We start from the raw sequence: 15,140 nt of genomic DNA, 5'->3' as shown, positions 1-15,140 counted from the left end.
TCTTTCTCAAAAATAAATAAGTTAAAAAAAAAAAGAATCTTCATGTCAAAACCAACTGCTGAACTAGTTTCAGTATGACATGGACAAAACTAAAACAACTAAGTCAAATGCATAGTTGAAAGAGGATTTTATTTATTTTTTCAATACTCAATTTACTCAAAGCTCGAACATTCTTCCCTATATTCAAAATATTGTATTTCTCATCACTGACTACTTAAGATATTGTCCTTTTACATCACACCTTAGAAACTGAAAGAGGAGTACCTGGGTGACTCAGTGGATTAGGCATCTAGCTCTTGGTTTCAGTTCAAGTAATGATCCCACAATTTGTTGGATTGAGCCCCACATCAGAAATAAACAAACATTAAAAAAGAAGAAGAAATTGAAAGAACCACAGATAGCTCTAATGAATCACGTGGCTCTTTTCTGAAGAACAAAAATAGGGTAGAATTTACAACTCTCTTAAGACTAAAGAAGAATTCATTTTTTGCAGTAGGATTTTAGTTATGATGTTTATACAGTACAGCCAGATTTTTTTTAATTTCTATTTTTTTAAAAGTTACTGTTAAGCAAAATACTGTTATATATACTGTAACAATATTAACAAAAATAACACACATGTTATTACTGGGCAATCAAAAAGAATGAAATCTTGCCATCTGCAACTACATGGATGGAACTAGAGGGTATTATTACTCAGAGAAAGACAAATAAATGACTTCACTCATATAAGGACTTTAAGATACTGAACAGATGAACATAAGGGAAGAGAAGCAAAAATAATATAAAAACAAGGAGGGGGACAAAACATAACAGACTCTTAATATAGAAAACAGAGGGTTGCTGGAGAGGTTGTGGGAGGAGGATGGACTAAATGGGTAGGGGGATTAAGTAATCTACTCCGAAATCATTGTTGTACTATATGCTAACTTGGATGCAAAATAAAAAATAAATAATTAATAAAAAAAGAACTCTGGAGTATAAATAAATACATACATACATAAAACACATACTAAAACATGAAGAAAATTACAGCAAGGCTCATTTTAGTTACTTAAAACCTAGTGAAAATCTTAAAAGGAGTCAAAGAAAAAAAGGACTTATGTACAGCTGGACAAAAAGAATAATGATGGCAGCCTCATAAGAAACAACATAAGCCAAAAGACAATGGAACAAACATCTGTAAGGTACTGAAAGAACAAAATATGTGTCAATCTAGAATTTCTATACCCATCAAAATATCTAAGGCAACTAGGGACTTTTTCAGACATACAAAGTGAAAAGATTTCATCACCAGCAGACTTTCAGTATAACTAATTTTTAAAAAATCCTTCAGGATTAAGCAAAATAGTACCAAATGAAACCTGCATCTACACAAAGGAGTGAAGAGCAATGGGAATGGAAAATGAATGACTAAATATAAAGCAGGAACATTTAATCTCTTTAAAAGATAACTGTTTAAAATAATGTATAATAGAACTTACACGTAAAAGTAAAATATATAATAACAATAGCAAAAATCCAGGAGAGAGGAAATGGAAGTATAATGATTAAGGTTCTTACACACAAACATAGTATAATATATACCATTAACCCTACAGCAACCACAAAAAAAAAAATAATAAAATAAAATCACAAGAAAGTGCACTGGTAGTAAGTCAACAAATGAGATAAAATGGAATAAACAAAATACTCAGTTAATCCTAAGGAAGGCAGCAAAAAAGGGAAATGGAACAGATGCAACAAATAAGAAACCAATAGTAATGCAGCAATGTAAACCAAATCATATCAATAATTACATTAGCTGTAAATGCTCTAAACACCACTATTTACAATGGGGATTATGAAATTGGATGAAAGCCCCAACTATGTACTGCCTACAAGAATTCATTTTAAATAAAAAGATACAAACCAGGTTGATATCAAGAGTGGGAAAAGATCTACAATGCTTACACTAATCAACAGAAAACTGAAGTGGCTAATCAGACCAACTAGGTTTCAGAGCAAAGAATATTACCAAGAATAAAAAGGTTCATCTCATAATGAAAAGGAGGTTAATTAGTCAAGAAGACATGACATTCCTACACGTTTATGTACCAATCATAGTACCTCAAAATACATGAAGCAAAAAGTAACAGAGCTTCAGGGGAAAATAGACAAATTCCAATTATTATCAAGACTTCAAAACCCCTCTTTCCATAATTAATCGAACAAGTACGCAGAAGGAAAATCAAGGATATAGAACAACTTTACCAACCAACTTGACCTGACATTTACTGCATGTTCCACCCCCACAGCAACAGAATATACATTTTTTCACGTTCACATAGAACACTTACTGAGACAGTTTATATGTTGAGGCATAAAACAAAATAAATAAGTTTTAAGATTTATGCAAAGAAATTCAAAAATTCAAATGTATGCTGCCCTCTTCTATAATACACAGTTGGAACTGGTAAGTAACTGCCAGCTAAAAACCCCACTTCCCAACCTCCCCCCTTGCATATGGATAAAGAATTGTCTTCATCAATAAACTGAGGATACAGAGGCCAAAAAGTTCAGAAAGGGGGGCTCCTCACTCCTTTCTTGCCCCTACCCAGGGATGACAGCAGAAAACTTCCAAAGACTGGATGGTAGAATTATAAGGCAGGAGGTACCTGAGACCCTGAATCAATCACCCATGTAAAGGAAAACCATCCACCAAAATGATCATTTAATATATGAATGGGGAAAAAAGTCATTTACTGTGTTTAGTCAAAAAAAATTGTGGGCTTTGTTTTAAAAGGAGTTAGCATCACTCTAAATCAGGAAGTTTCTAAAGAGGAGTGACATGATTTGATTTACATTTTAAAAGGATCACTCTAGCTGTTATATTAAGAATAGTCTGTAGAAAGGCAAGTGTGGAAGCATTCTAGTTAAGACATGGCAGTAATCCAGGGAAGAGATGATGGTACGTATCTTGAACTAGGGTGATAACAGTGCGAGTGCTGAGTAGTAGTTATATTCTAGAAATATTTGAAGATAAAGTTAACAAGATTTTTCTGACAGATTAGATGCAGTGTGTGAGAAAAAAGAAAAGGCAAGTAAAACCCTGGCAACTGAAAGGATACAGCTGCCATCAACTGACTGAGATAGGGAAGGTAAAGATAAAATAGATTTAGGATGAGGCAGTGGACAAAGATATCAGAATATCCATTTTTGAAAACACTGAGCTTGAGATGTCTACTAATTACTCAAAGACAAATTCAAGTGGGCAGCCAAATTACTAGGAAATAAGCCTGAATTAGAAATATATATTCGATTGGGTAAGGGGCATTAAGGTAGACACTTGTTGGGATGAGCACTGGGTGTTATACGTAGGGATGAATCACTGGAATCTACTCCTGAAATCATTATTGCACTCTATGCTAACCGGGATGTAAATTTAAAAATTTATTTTTAAAATGTGCCTTCAAAAAAAAAAAGAATTATATATTTGGAAATTGTCAGCATATAAATCACCAACTAAGGGAGAGTAAATAGAGAAGGTTATTCTTATGCTAAGAGGTTGAGGAGAAAAGGAGAATCCAACACGGGATTCAGAGAAGTGACCAATGAGGTGGGAAGAAAACCAAGATTATGGTATCTTGAAAACCAAGTAAAGAAAATCTATCAAAAAAAGAGGAAGTGATCAATTGTGTCAAATTCTGATAGGTCAAATAAAATGAAGACGAAAAATTGAGCATAGGATTTAGAGAAATTACTGGTGAGTTTGGCAACTGGAGTCAGTAAGACAAGTTTTTAGTTATACTGCAAAGGGAAGACAAAATATGGAACAGAGGTTGGCTGAGAAAAGGGGAGTCAAGAGAAAGTATTGTTTTGGTTTTTGGATGGGAGAAATAATAGCATGCTCATAGTCCTATTTCTGCTTAAGAATATTCAAGCAGAAAGAGAAGACATGATGATTATAGGAGAACAAAGGAAAAACTTCTGGAACCATGCCTTGTAGGTTAGGAAACAGCATCAGGTGCACAAGTGACCTAACAGGCAGTTAATCCATAGTTAACAGGCAGAAAGGCAAAGTACATAAACACAATTACTAGTGGGTGGGTAGAAAACTGTAAACAATTAGGCTAAAGTGAACCATGATTGTAAAGTCCAGATATGTGTAAGACCATGGCTCAAAAGTGGTCTTTCGGGAAGCAGTGTTTGAATATTCATTTTTATTGCCACTCCACTAGGTACCAAAAAGCTATTAGAAGTCTTAACGGAGTGGTAGACAGACATCCTGGGGTTACCTTAATTGAGACCAACTATTTCTAGTGACTACTCTATGGCACTAGATATCCTATCCAGGACTCATAAGTGAGGCACTAATTAGCAATTCTACAATAACTGCATTCCAATTAATCCAAAGTCCTCTAAACAGTAGCTACCATGAGTTCTGCAAACAATTTCTACTTGCAAAAGTAGAGAAATCTATCATTCTTGGGAACATTTTACAGATACCGCTGAACAGTTTCAGGCACTTTAAATACTACCAAATTCCAAAGAACAGTATCAACTTTAGTCCCGTAATTAGTTCATAAGTTTAGGGGGATTTTAAGAACGTAGAGAGTAACATAATTTTCATCCAGTGAAGAGGATTACACAATCCATTCTGAGTTACTGTCCTTATTTAAAAGATTATATCCTAATGTATTTGTAAATTCACGTAGTGGTGTTAGAAGTAGTCAAACAACAAACATTACTTTAAATGCTTAGACCCTATAGACAATAAAATTATCAAGCATATAATTTTAATATTTATGTAACAAAGGTTTCATTGCAGTTCCATCAGTCAGCATTAGCTACACGTGTCTCTGAAGATTTAGAAAAAAACTGCTTTGTAAAAGCAAGAAATTGCAGCTCTAACAGCTAAGTAAATACTAAGCTAAGTAACAGTTTTCATTGATTCCATATCATCTTACATTAGAAAAATTAAGTATACATTTTATTAAAATGACTTACATAAAATGACTTAAATACTATGTTTCTTCAACATAACATCCAAAAAACCTTTTCTCCTAACTAATGTGTTCGTATCCTAGATGTACTCACAAGCTGCATGTTAATATTAAAAACAAAGAAATAAAAACACACTTAAATACAAACCATCTACTCCAAGTCAGTGATTCCCACTATTAAGGGGATCGCATATGCCTTCACAAATCTAATAAAGCTGTGCATATAATTTCAGGGAATTTATGGGTACCTTGAAGTCTATATACAGGTCCTTTGAGGTTTAAAGAATCTCTAAATTAGTAAAAAACATGGAGTTCAAAATCAATTCTAAAACATAAAAAAAAATTTAATATATGAAAAAGGAACTATGTGGAAAAAAACTGTAACATACAGTGGGAAATGAATTATTAATATTTGCCATAAGTGGCTGTTCATTGAGAGAAATTACAATAACTCTCTACAAATATATGAATGCTTTAAAGAACTAAATGTAAGAAATAAAAATTATAAAATACTATAACAAAATCTAGAGAATGTACATAATCTTGGTTGGGGAAAGTCTTCAAGAAACAGAAGAAACTTAGTGGCTTAAATTGATAGATTTGCCTGTGTAAATTTTATAACTTTTGCATAAGCTAACAGAAAGCTTTACACTTACAGAAAACAACCACAGGCTTTTTTTTTTCTAAAACAGAAATAAACTATTGCAGTCGTTTCATTGGGTAATATAATTATGTTCATTATATGGATATAAACAAGGAGCAGACATTACACTAAACCAATTTCTTTGTGTCAGAAATTAGATTTTCTCAGAATTATATTCATTCTCAGCAATAAACGCAATTAAACATTGATAATACCATTTAAAAATTCTACTCAAACTGCTAAATCTTAGTGTAGCGTCAGTACAAAGCCCTAAGCAGGCTGGTCAATTAAAGAAGCACTTGGTGTGGAATCACACTTAACCTGGGTTCCAATCCTGACTCTGCCACTACTAGCTCTGTGGTCAAGTTACATACCTTTGAGCCTATTCCCACATCTGTAAAAATAGTCTTCTATAGTGTTCTTGGAAGATTACATAAGAATATCCCGTATGGAAGTGCCTAGTACAGAGTCTGATTATCAACTATGCCTTCTCTGCATTCCTTCCCTAAGATTACTAACTGGTAACATCCGTTTTAGTACTGCTTTTTATAAGACTTTTCTTTTTAAAAAAATAAAAAACTAGTGATATAAAGTTATACATTTGATTTGCCATGTTTTTGCAGCTCCAGAGCATTATTAGTTCTTTCAAGTGTTTTGTATCTGAGCTCCTCTTGTTAGCTTATTTTTGAGTACTTGGTTTGATCCATATTTACTCTTTCTGATGGAATTAAAAGGTTTCTTACAAAATATAATAAAAAAAAAAAACCACATTGTTTTCTACCCGTGGCTTTCTACATGTTAAGATAATCCTCTTTTAAAATAATTTAGTTTGTGTCTATGGAACCCACTTTCAAGTATTATGAAGAAAATCTGAGGCAAAAAAGGAACATAAAAAAGTGAGGTTATCCTTACCAGCGTAATGTGTCTAAGAAATCTAAACAGCAATATAACAAAGAATAAGTACAAATCTAAATTTTAATATAACTTTCAAATTTCTCCAAGAGTCATTTTTTTTCTGTAAAGCTGGGTCATTAAAGAGGCCAGAATATGACCCTGAATGCTGTGAAATGTATCCAAACAGAAAGGAAAACTGTACTGGCCAACCTTCAATATGTAAGGTGAACAATTTTCCATCATACAAGATACATATTAATAAAATCATGGTAAATAAATGTGATCTCTCTTCAAAACTGTATAGTTTTACCCTAGAGTTCAGCACTGGAATTATCCTTAGCTCCTCCTTCAACTTTAGTTGCACTTCAGTTAGATTTATCTGATGCTCTTTGATAGACTGCTCTTCAAAGTGTTTCCAAGGCTTTCTGCAAAGTCTGCCAAAACTGCAAATAGGAAGCTATACTTGTAACAATTATTTGCTAATACATTTTCCTTAATATTAATAATCACCCACAGCAGCATCTAGCTGTTACTCAGTCTAAATGATTTTGCTGCTATTTTATTGCTTGCTTCTCAAAAAGTATTTAAAACAACAGGTGAAAGTGTACCCATAAAAACACTACATTTCTTTTCCATATTCAAATTATAGCCTCTTGAGCTGATTTTTAAATGCCGTGTACATTTTTTAATCAAAATGTATCGCAGACATTCTTTTAACACTCCCTCTACATCCAAAATTCCTACCAAATGCCAAAGTTCCTTACTAATCTGAAAGTGACCTATTATCTGTGCATTTTTCTGGTCTTTCACAACTTCATACTCCAACTTTTGTACTTGAGACCTCTTCTCTCATTAAAGTAATCACTGTTAACTCCTTAAGATACTTAAGGATATGGTTAATTTATTGTACAATCTTACTTTTCCTTCCACAAACTTCAATCTAACTATAATTCCCCTTTAGCGTTCCCTCCTCTTCTAAATTCATTACATCAACATTGCCGGGAACTACGTACATCAACATTCCTATCTTAAGCCCAAATATTAACAAAATTCAGCTCCACTAAAAAAGAAAAAAGTTTAAATGCCTGTATGCCTCCTTTCAGTACCTCACTGAAAAGCTTTTTATTTGCTTTCCTGTCCTACCTGGCAGCCTATTTCCCCCGTCAGTTGTGTGGTCCCCTGCTGCCCCCAGCACAAGAGTGCAACTCACTACAGTGTATTTCTTTTACTCACCATCATTCCCAGTATCTCCCTCCATTTCTGAGCATCTATCCCTTCGTGAACCGCCCCATCCCCAAAAGATCTGTCTCCAGGTGCCAACGTCCCAATTAGCACACCCCTGGAATGGCACTGCCAGGGCTTTCGGCAGACTCAAAACACGCAAGGCTGAGCGTTTCTGCCTCCTCAGCAGTTCCCGCTCCCTACTGAGTTCGGTCTTCTTTAGCTGTCTCCCCCTTGGAATGCTTACTTTGGGTAACCCTTAGGCACGGGAAAGCCCACCCTAGCAACCTCTGCCCCGTGACCTCGCGAGCCCAGCACGCCACTCAAGCTTAATTCACAACCTTTCTTGGAGCTTGTGTTCTCGATGCCCCCAGTCCAGCTCTCTTTGCAAGCTCTTTCAGCTTCCTGCCCCCGAGCCAGACCGCAGGTTAGACGAAAGCCCACTTGCTCGGGTTGCCATGCCTCCTGGCCCGACCCCTTCTACACCACTCAGCCCCGAGTGGCTCTGCTCCTTACCTAGCTTCGATCGGGACTCCTCCAGTTTCTGGATTTGGTTCTCCAAGAAGAGCATCGCCACTGCGAAGGCCACCACCGCCAGCAGCTGCAACTTGGGCGGCATCATAATCCTAAGGAGCCCCATGAAACCCGCTGCTCGGGATCAAGACATACCGCGGGGGGCGGGGAGCGGGGCCCCGGAGGCGAGTGAGACGCCGGGGGGAAGCCCACCGAGCCGGGAGAAAGGCAAGGAGAGCGCGACAGCGAGAGAACCACCGCAGCGACCCCCCTTCTTGCCTCTCCAGTCCCCCGCCCCCAGGCGCCAGCACCAACGCCGCCGGTGCCCGCTTCTCCTGGACCGACTCAACGGTCGCCCCCTCCAAAAGCCCGCGCAGCAAACACAGCGCGAAGCGGCTGCCGGGCTCTCGCCTCTCTCTACTGCCTCAGTCCCCGACCCCCGCGCTTGCCTGCCTGCCCGCCTCCTTCTCTTCCTTCCTTCCCTCCCTCCTTTGCTCGCGGCCGCGCGCTCCTCCGCCAGCGCTGCGGCTGCGGCTGCGCCGCCCTCGGCTCCGCCCCCTGCCCATCCCCCTCAGCCACCACGCGCACGCATCCACGTACGCTGCTCGGCAACCAGAGGCTCCACCCTCTGCTCCCGTTCCGTTGTGCCTATTGGACCGAAGAACCCCGGAGCTTTGCTCTTGGTTCGTGTTACGGTTGGTTTCCTTTGCCGCAGGTGTCAACCAAAGCGACATTCGATTGGGTAAACTTGGAGAAGGAGGCAGGCCTAGACTGCTAAAGGCGGAGCTTCTTGGCTGCTTGACGAATGTCCTGAATAAAAGGAAGGAACGCGGAGCTTCACAAGTTTGGGAGCTTAGGAAAATGCCTGATAGGGGTTATCGAAAGGACCCAGCGACTTTATATTTATATGAAATATAAAGGTATTCGACCATCTTTAAGCTTCCATATACCCTTAGGTAATACGCGTCTCTGCAGAGTAAGAGATTTGATGGCAACGGCCGTTAGTAGCCTGTTTTGGATCAGGCTCTGGAGTGGACGCCCCTAGCTGCGGGGTCCTCTGGGCAGTTGGAGACCTACGGCAGATGGTAGCGATGGCGGCTGGGCCTGGTGGATGGCTGGGGCTGGCGTTTGGGCTGCGGTTGCTCTTGGCGGCTGTACTTCAAGCGGTGAGTGAAGATCATCTCCGCGGCATCCTAGGCGCGAGTGGGGGATATTGCTCTGAGGAAGACGGAACATTCAGTACTGAATGGGAGCCACACTTGGAGAGGGTGGGAGGTCTGGGTTTCCTTAGCCACCGCTGTGGCCGGAATGCTACGTGGCTTCATTCCTGATTTGATGTTTTCCCTTTCCCGCCCGGGTTTCTAGCGGTTCTTTCTCCTGACTTCAGAATATCTTGAGTAGTATTTATCTTCTTTTGCAGAGCTCCAGCTAATAACAGTCTGTAAACCACACAGTGAGGCGGGGGGGGGGGGGGGCAGGGGGGAGGCAATAGACCTTGGAAAGGAATGAAGATTGTTTTTAAATGGACGAAATACAAGGGACTACCTACCGTTCCTTGTGACAAGGCTCCCTAAATCTTAGAAGAAAGCCCCAAGTCTTTGGTTCAGGGTACATTTTCTGTTTACTTTTTCCCCTGAATTGTTAGTGGTGTCTAATTCACTGTTAGACAAACCTTTTATCTCTGATATGTTATTCACGTGCTGATGGGTACGTTTAGTGCCATTTGTGGTTTTTGACGTTTCAATTAAAGGAACTACTCCGTGGTAAAGCACAATTTTTTAAATTGATTTCTAAAATCGATAGCCTTCATCTCGTTTAAATCGGGCAGTGTTAACTTTTTATTTAGTTTTCTCCATTAACACAACAGATGCGTTCTCAATCTTTGAACGGGATAGAGCTAATTTTGTCTTATTTTCTGTTGGGTTAGGTACAACTTATATTGGTTAATTCCTCCCAAGAATCTTGCAGTCCATGTTTTGCTATGTGAATGAATAACTTTTTTTTCTAGGCACTGTGGGAGACTTTACTTGCTTCATTAATCAACGTAATTCTTCAGGTATTTATTTTTCTGAACCTGCTGAAAATTTTTCTCCAAGGAGACCTGGTTTGATTGGTTTATCCAAGGTTTGAGGGAGTTAGGACCTATACACGAAGGCTTCTATAAACACCCCTGCTTTACTTTCCTCAAAGAGTTTGAAGATCCTGGGGCACCTAGGTAGCTCAGTGTCCAACTTCAGCTCTGGTCATGATCTTGAGTCCTTGCATTCAAACCCTTCTGGCTCTGTACTGACAGCCTGGAGCCTGCTTTGGATTCTATGTCTCCCTCTCTCTCTACCCTTGCTCCTGCTCTGTCTCTTAAAAAATACAATAAAAAGTCAAATTAGAAAAAAAAAAAAGGTTTGAAGGTCCTGCATGTTTTTGCAACCATACCTAAAAGGTGGATTTTGTACTTCTCTGATTAATATTACGGTACTCTGTTATTCAGGCATTTGGTGCCTTAGAAATTACTGAAAGACCCCTCTCTGAACTTTCTACTGGAGGTTGGTTTTTGTGTTGGGGGGGGTTGTTTTGTTTGTTTGTTTTTTTTGCCTATCTTGGGTAATTTGAGTCCACCACCATGCAAAGAAAGATAAGGAATAACATTTCACGTTGACTTCCCCTCATTTCACTTTAATTATCAACTGTTGTGTAACCACCCCAAAACTTAGTGGCTTAAATAACAAGGATTTCTCATAATTCTGTGGGTCAGCTGAAACTGCAGGGTCCAAGATGGCTTCATTCTTAGTTGGTGCTGTTAGCCAGGATAACTTGGTTCTCCTCCATGTGACCTCTTGGCCTCCAACAGGCCAGCCCAGCTTCTTTTCATAGCAGTCTCCGGGCAGCACTCCTAAGAGCAAAGCTGCAATGCCTCCTGAAGCCCAGGAGGCATTTACATATATTTTGAAATTACACATATCACTTCTACCCCACAGTATTTGTCAAAACAAATCATAGGGCGGGTCTAGATTTCAGGGATGGAGAAACAGACTCTACTTCTAAATGGAGGAGTGACATACTCCTCATATGTATATGGAAATATACATATCAGGATAGGAGGAATTTATGGCCATTAAATAATCTACCACAGTGACCACAGAATTTAAGTCAGAAAGTTGGATATTTGATTCTTTCCTTTCTTTACATCCCTCACATCAGGCAATTTCCAAGTCTTGTTGATTTTACTTCCTAAATCTCTCTCAAATGCATGCACTTATTGTTAATCCCTCATTCAGGCCACCAATATCTCTCTCCTTAGCAATAACAGCCTCCTGGCTCACTCTTATAATTATCAGAACCTAAATGGTTGGCTTTGCCAGCTTCCCAATTGCCCAACCCAGCAAGTAGTCATTTTAAAATTCTTCTCTTTCCCTCTTTGAATCCAATTAGTCATTAAACCCTTAAAAATTTCCAAGCCAGTCCACTTAATTCTATTTCCATAGGCAGTACCTAAATTCAGGCCACTATTTTTGCTTGCCTGGAATTCCCACAACAGCTTCCTTAAACAAGGTTCCCTATTTCATTTTCCCCCTTTTAGTTCAATCTTTATGATGCATCCAAAGTCATCTTTTTAAAACTTAGAACTGTCATTATTAAAATTCAGTGGTTCCCTGTTACTTTTAAGGTGGAATCTATTTTGAACATTTCTTAACAAGGCCTGTTTCACCTGATACGTATTTGTCTAGCCAGGTTTAATTCCCAAATCTTACCTCTACTGCGAGAGCCAAAAGGTAGAGCTGAAGAATTGGGGTCATTTGTTTTAGCATATCTCCCATACCACGCTCTCCCTCACCAGGCCTAAAGTAGAGTATTTAGATAAAATGCAGAGCTTAATTTACATACCATTTCCAGATTTGCAAAGCCAGGTGTACTCTCTCCCTCGCATATTCTATCATCATATCTTATACTCTGTTACACAGATGCACAGTCTTAACAGCACCATAACTCTGTGCACTCCCCCAGCTCCTGTGCCAATTAGATCGTACCCAAAGGGAATACAGAGACCTTTTGGGGGGATGTTTTTTTATATTGTTCCTCGTATGTATTCATTAAAATCCTTCTGATCATTAAAATCCTTCTGACGTGTGGATGGCTTCCTAGTTCACTTGTGTTTGTTCCTTGCTATCAGAATCCTGAGGATATCTGTAGTTTGTGTAGATTGGTGATGAACCCCACCCACTCCCACAAATGCAGAATGACTCCAAAAATAGAGAGTTCTGAGGAATTCACCCTTGTTGAAATAATTGTTAACTTCCCTAAGGTGTATTTCTGTCTCTTCAGTAATAAGTAGTATTTTTAAGAAAATAAGTCAATAAGGGAAGCATGGAGGGTTGTTGGTAAAACACTAAGAAGTTAGAAAACTGCATTTCCCAGTTAGTCTAAAGCCGGGGGGTGGGGGGAGGCCAACTAGAATAAGTAGTTGGCAGTGGTAACAATAAGCCAAATCTTTGGAACCTGACAGATGAATGAAAAGAGAATGAGGAAAGAATTCCTTGGCACCTTGAGGTTGAGCTGCTGGGTTGGTTAGAGGATTTAGCTCCTTCTTTGTTTATTTAAACCTCTGAGTCCTTAGACTAGACAAGTTTTCATCACTGTGCCATTGTAGATCTCTAATTTAAAGTTAATAGTAATGCATAGTTATCAGCATTCCAGTGAGGTTACATCTGGGAGGATATAAAGTGATTTAATCTGAAAATACATTCTGAATATGCTTAAGCGTTAGAAAAGTAATAGTTTAGTATGGCCTACGGGAGCTGTTCTCTGGGGCACCCAGAACTAAGTGGTATTCAAGTCTTCATTTAGCTCATTCATAATATTTCTTCAATATTTTGAAAGGCACTCTATACCCAAAGCAGTACAGAATGATACTGTATATCTTTAATTCTGAAACATAACACTTCATTCCCCTTTTCTTCACAGGTTAACACCTCCATCAGTCTGGGGGACAGGATTATAATTGCCAGCATTTTTGTTATTATTCTTTGTGGTACATACAATAATGGTGCATCATGGATTCTTTGAAATAGCTCATAGTGAGGGTTTTGAGGGCCAATCAGGATTACAATCTTGCTGCTGCCACCTCCTGTGTGCTGTGTTATCTTAGATTACCTTAACTATCCTAAGCCTCTATTTCTCTGTAAAATGGGGATAATAGCTACTTAAGAGAGTGGTTGAGATTGAATGGAGTAATGATATAAAATGCTTATTAGCAGAATATCTGGTGCTTTGTAAGAGCTTGCTATAATGGCCATGTTTCTGGTATTTATTTTCATAGGGTTGATCGATAATCCCATCCCTTTGGTTTAGTCTCAGATTTGAAATCCGTTCACAATTATATGAGAAACTTATGAGTTTTCTGAGACTAAGGGTAAGTTAAGAGACAACTATTCATATGTATTTATAGTAAGTTGTATATACCAGACTTCTGCCTGAATAGGTAATGTTACAATATGGTTGATTCAGTTTCCCTGACAACAACCCTCATCTAGAAAGAAATAGTGATACCAGAAAAATCATGAGTAATGCATGAAGGAAAGAATGGAGTCTTTTAGCTTGTCAATCCTACTTTGAATTAGGGAAAGTTAAACTTAAATGGTCATCCCAAACAGGGTTATCCCCCCTGTCCTTAGAATCTGTGTCTTTCTTACAAGTGTGGCCGATTATTTTAAAATTTAATGTGTGGCCTTAATGTGGCCATTTAAATGTTGTACAGTTTTTGCTAATAAAAAGATCATCATACATTTATAATTTTGAACTCCTATATTATTTAGCATTTGATATTTATTAGTGAAGTACTAAATATGTTCCGATCTCCTTAGATTCAAAGCATTGAGTCTGCAAAACTAATGATAGAAGAGCTAGAAAGTAGTTCATTCATGAAACTCATGAATGTAACTTCACTACACTTGTCCTCTATCCTGTGTCTAATGATTAAAACATAAGTAGTGTGTTGTGTTTTTTAAGAAGGATTTTAAGAGCACTGGAAAGTGGGAATAATGCTAACATTTATTAAGTACCTACTGTGTCTTGGCTAGGAAACTAGATGCTGCCAGTACTTTTTCTCCTTTAATCCTCAAAATTTTGTGAGATAAATAGTAATTATTCGTATTCAGAAATTCAGAAGTAAGGTTGCTCTGTGCTGACATTTGAATCAAGATGTCATCAGACTTCAAAACACCTGTTTTGCATATTATGCCACCTGTCAGTAGGTGCTCAATAAATGCCAGAATAAAACCAAATAACACAACTGCATGATCATTTGAGATTTTTGTTTTGTTAAACGTGCTTTGGCAATAACAATTTCTTGACATTTGTTAAGCAGTTCATAGTTTCAAAGTGATTTCACTTTTATTGCCTATTTTAATTACCATGGCTGCAAAACAAGTCACCATAAAATATAGTGGAATAAAAAAATTGTTTTGCTTTTAGATTCTGTGGGTGAGCAGTTCAGACAGGGCACAACAGGATGAGTTGTATGTTCCATGGTGTCTCAGCTGAAAGACTGGGGTCTGAAATAATGAAGATTCTTTTCTCCTATGTCTATTAGTTGATGATGGTTGTCAGTTTGAGGCTTCAGTTGCTATCTACATGGGAATCTCCATGTTATCCCTCTAATTTAGGTTACCTTACAGTATGGTGTCTAAGTTCCGAAGTTGAATGTTCCAAGAGAGACAGAGGCACAGAATGTGGGACCAATAGCCATGCTGTTTCCTTTTTTATGACCTACCCTCAAATTACATAGTATCACTTCTTTTGCACTCTGGTCAAATCCGTCACAAGCCCCTGCCCAGATTCATGGGGAGGGAAAATAGACTCCTACTCTGCAGTAGAGGACTGCCAGTCACACT

General features: G+C 38.3%; 2 protein-coding genes across 5 annotated transcripts in view; one reads left to right on the top strand and one right to left on the bottom strand.

Moving 5' to 3' along the window:
- The window catches only part of HS2ST1 (heparan sulfate 2-O-sulfotransferase 1), a 174,153-nt gene extending 165,365 nt beyond the window's left edge, over window positions 1-8,788 (bottom strand). Inside the window, exons 1-2 of one of the 3 annotated variants that reach the window (XM_030325203.1) lie at window positions 8,260-8,320; window positions 6,833-6,965 (exon numbers count right to left, since the gene is read on the bottom strand). Coding sequence is in view for 2 of the 3 variants with exons in the window: in XM_030325202.2 (XP_030181062.1) it covers window positions 8,260-8,383 (124 nt within the window). In the remaining variant the exon portion in view is untranslated. Of the gene's footprint in view, window positions 1-6,832; window positions 6,966-8,259 lie in introns of all 3 variants that reach the window. The other 2 variants (XM_030325202.2, XM_030325201.1) reach the window with 2 other exon arrangements.
- Window positions 8,789-9,083: 295 nt separating this feature from the next.
- The window catches only part of SELENOF (selenoprotein F), a 56,283-nt gene continuing 50,226 nt past the window's right edge, over window positions 9,084-15,140 (top strand). Inside the window, exon 1 of one of the 2 annotated variants that reach the window (XM_030325010.1) lies at window positions 9,084-9,422. In XM_030325010.1, coding sequence (XP_030180870.1) covers window positions 9,339-9,422 — 84 coding nt within the window. In that variant the 5' untranslated portion in view covers window positions 9,084-9,338. The remainder of the gene's footprint in view (window positions 9,423-15,140) is intronic. The other variant, XM_030325009.1, reaches the window with a different exon arrangement.

This window comes from Lynx canadensis, chromosome C1 (genome assembly GCF_007474595.2).
Source record: "Lynx canadensis isolate LIC74 chromosome C1, mLynCan4.pri.v2, whole genome shotgun sequence".
NCBI classification, from domain to species: domain Eukaryota; kingdom Metazoa; phylum Chordata; class Mammalia; order Carnivora; family Felidae; genus Lynx; species Lynx canadensis.
The sequence above is the reverse complement of the archived record's forward strand: the minus strand, read 5'-3'. Positions and strand labels throughout refer to the sequence as shown.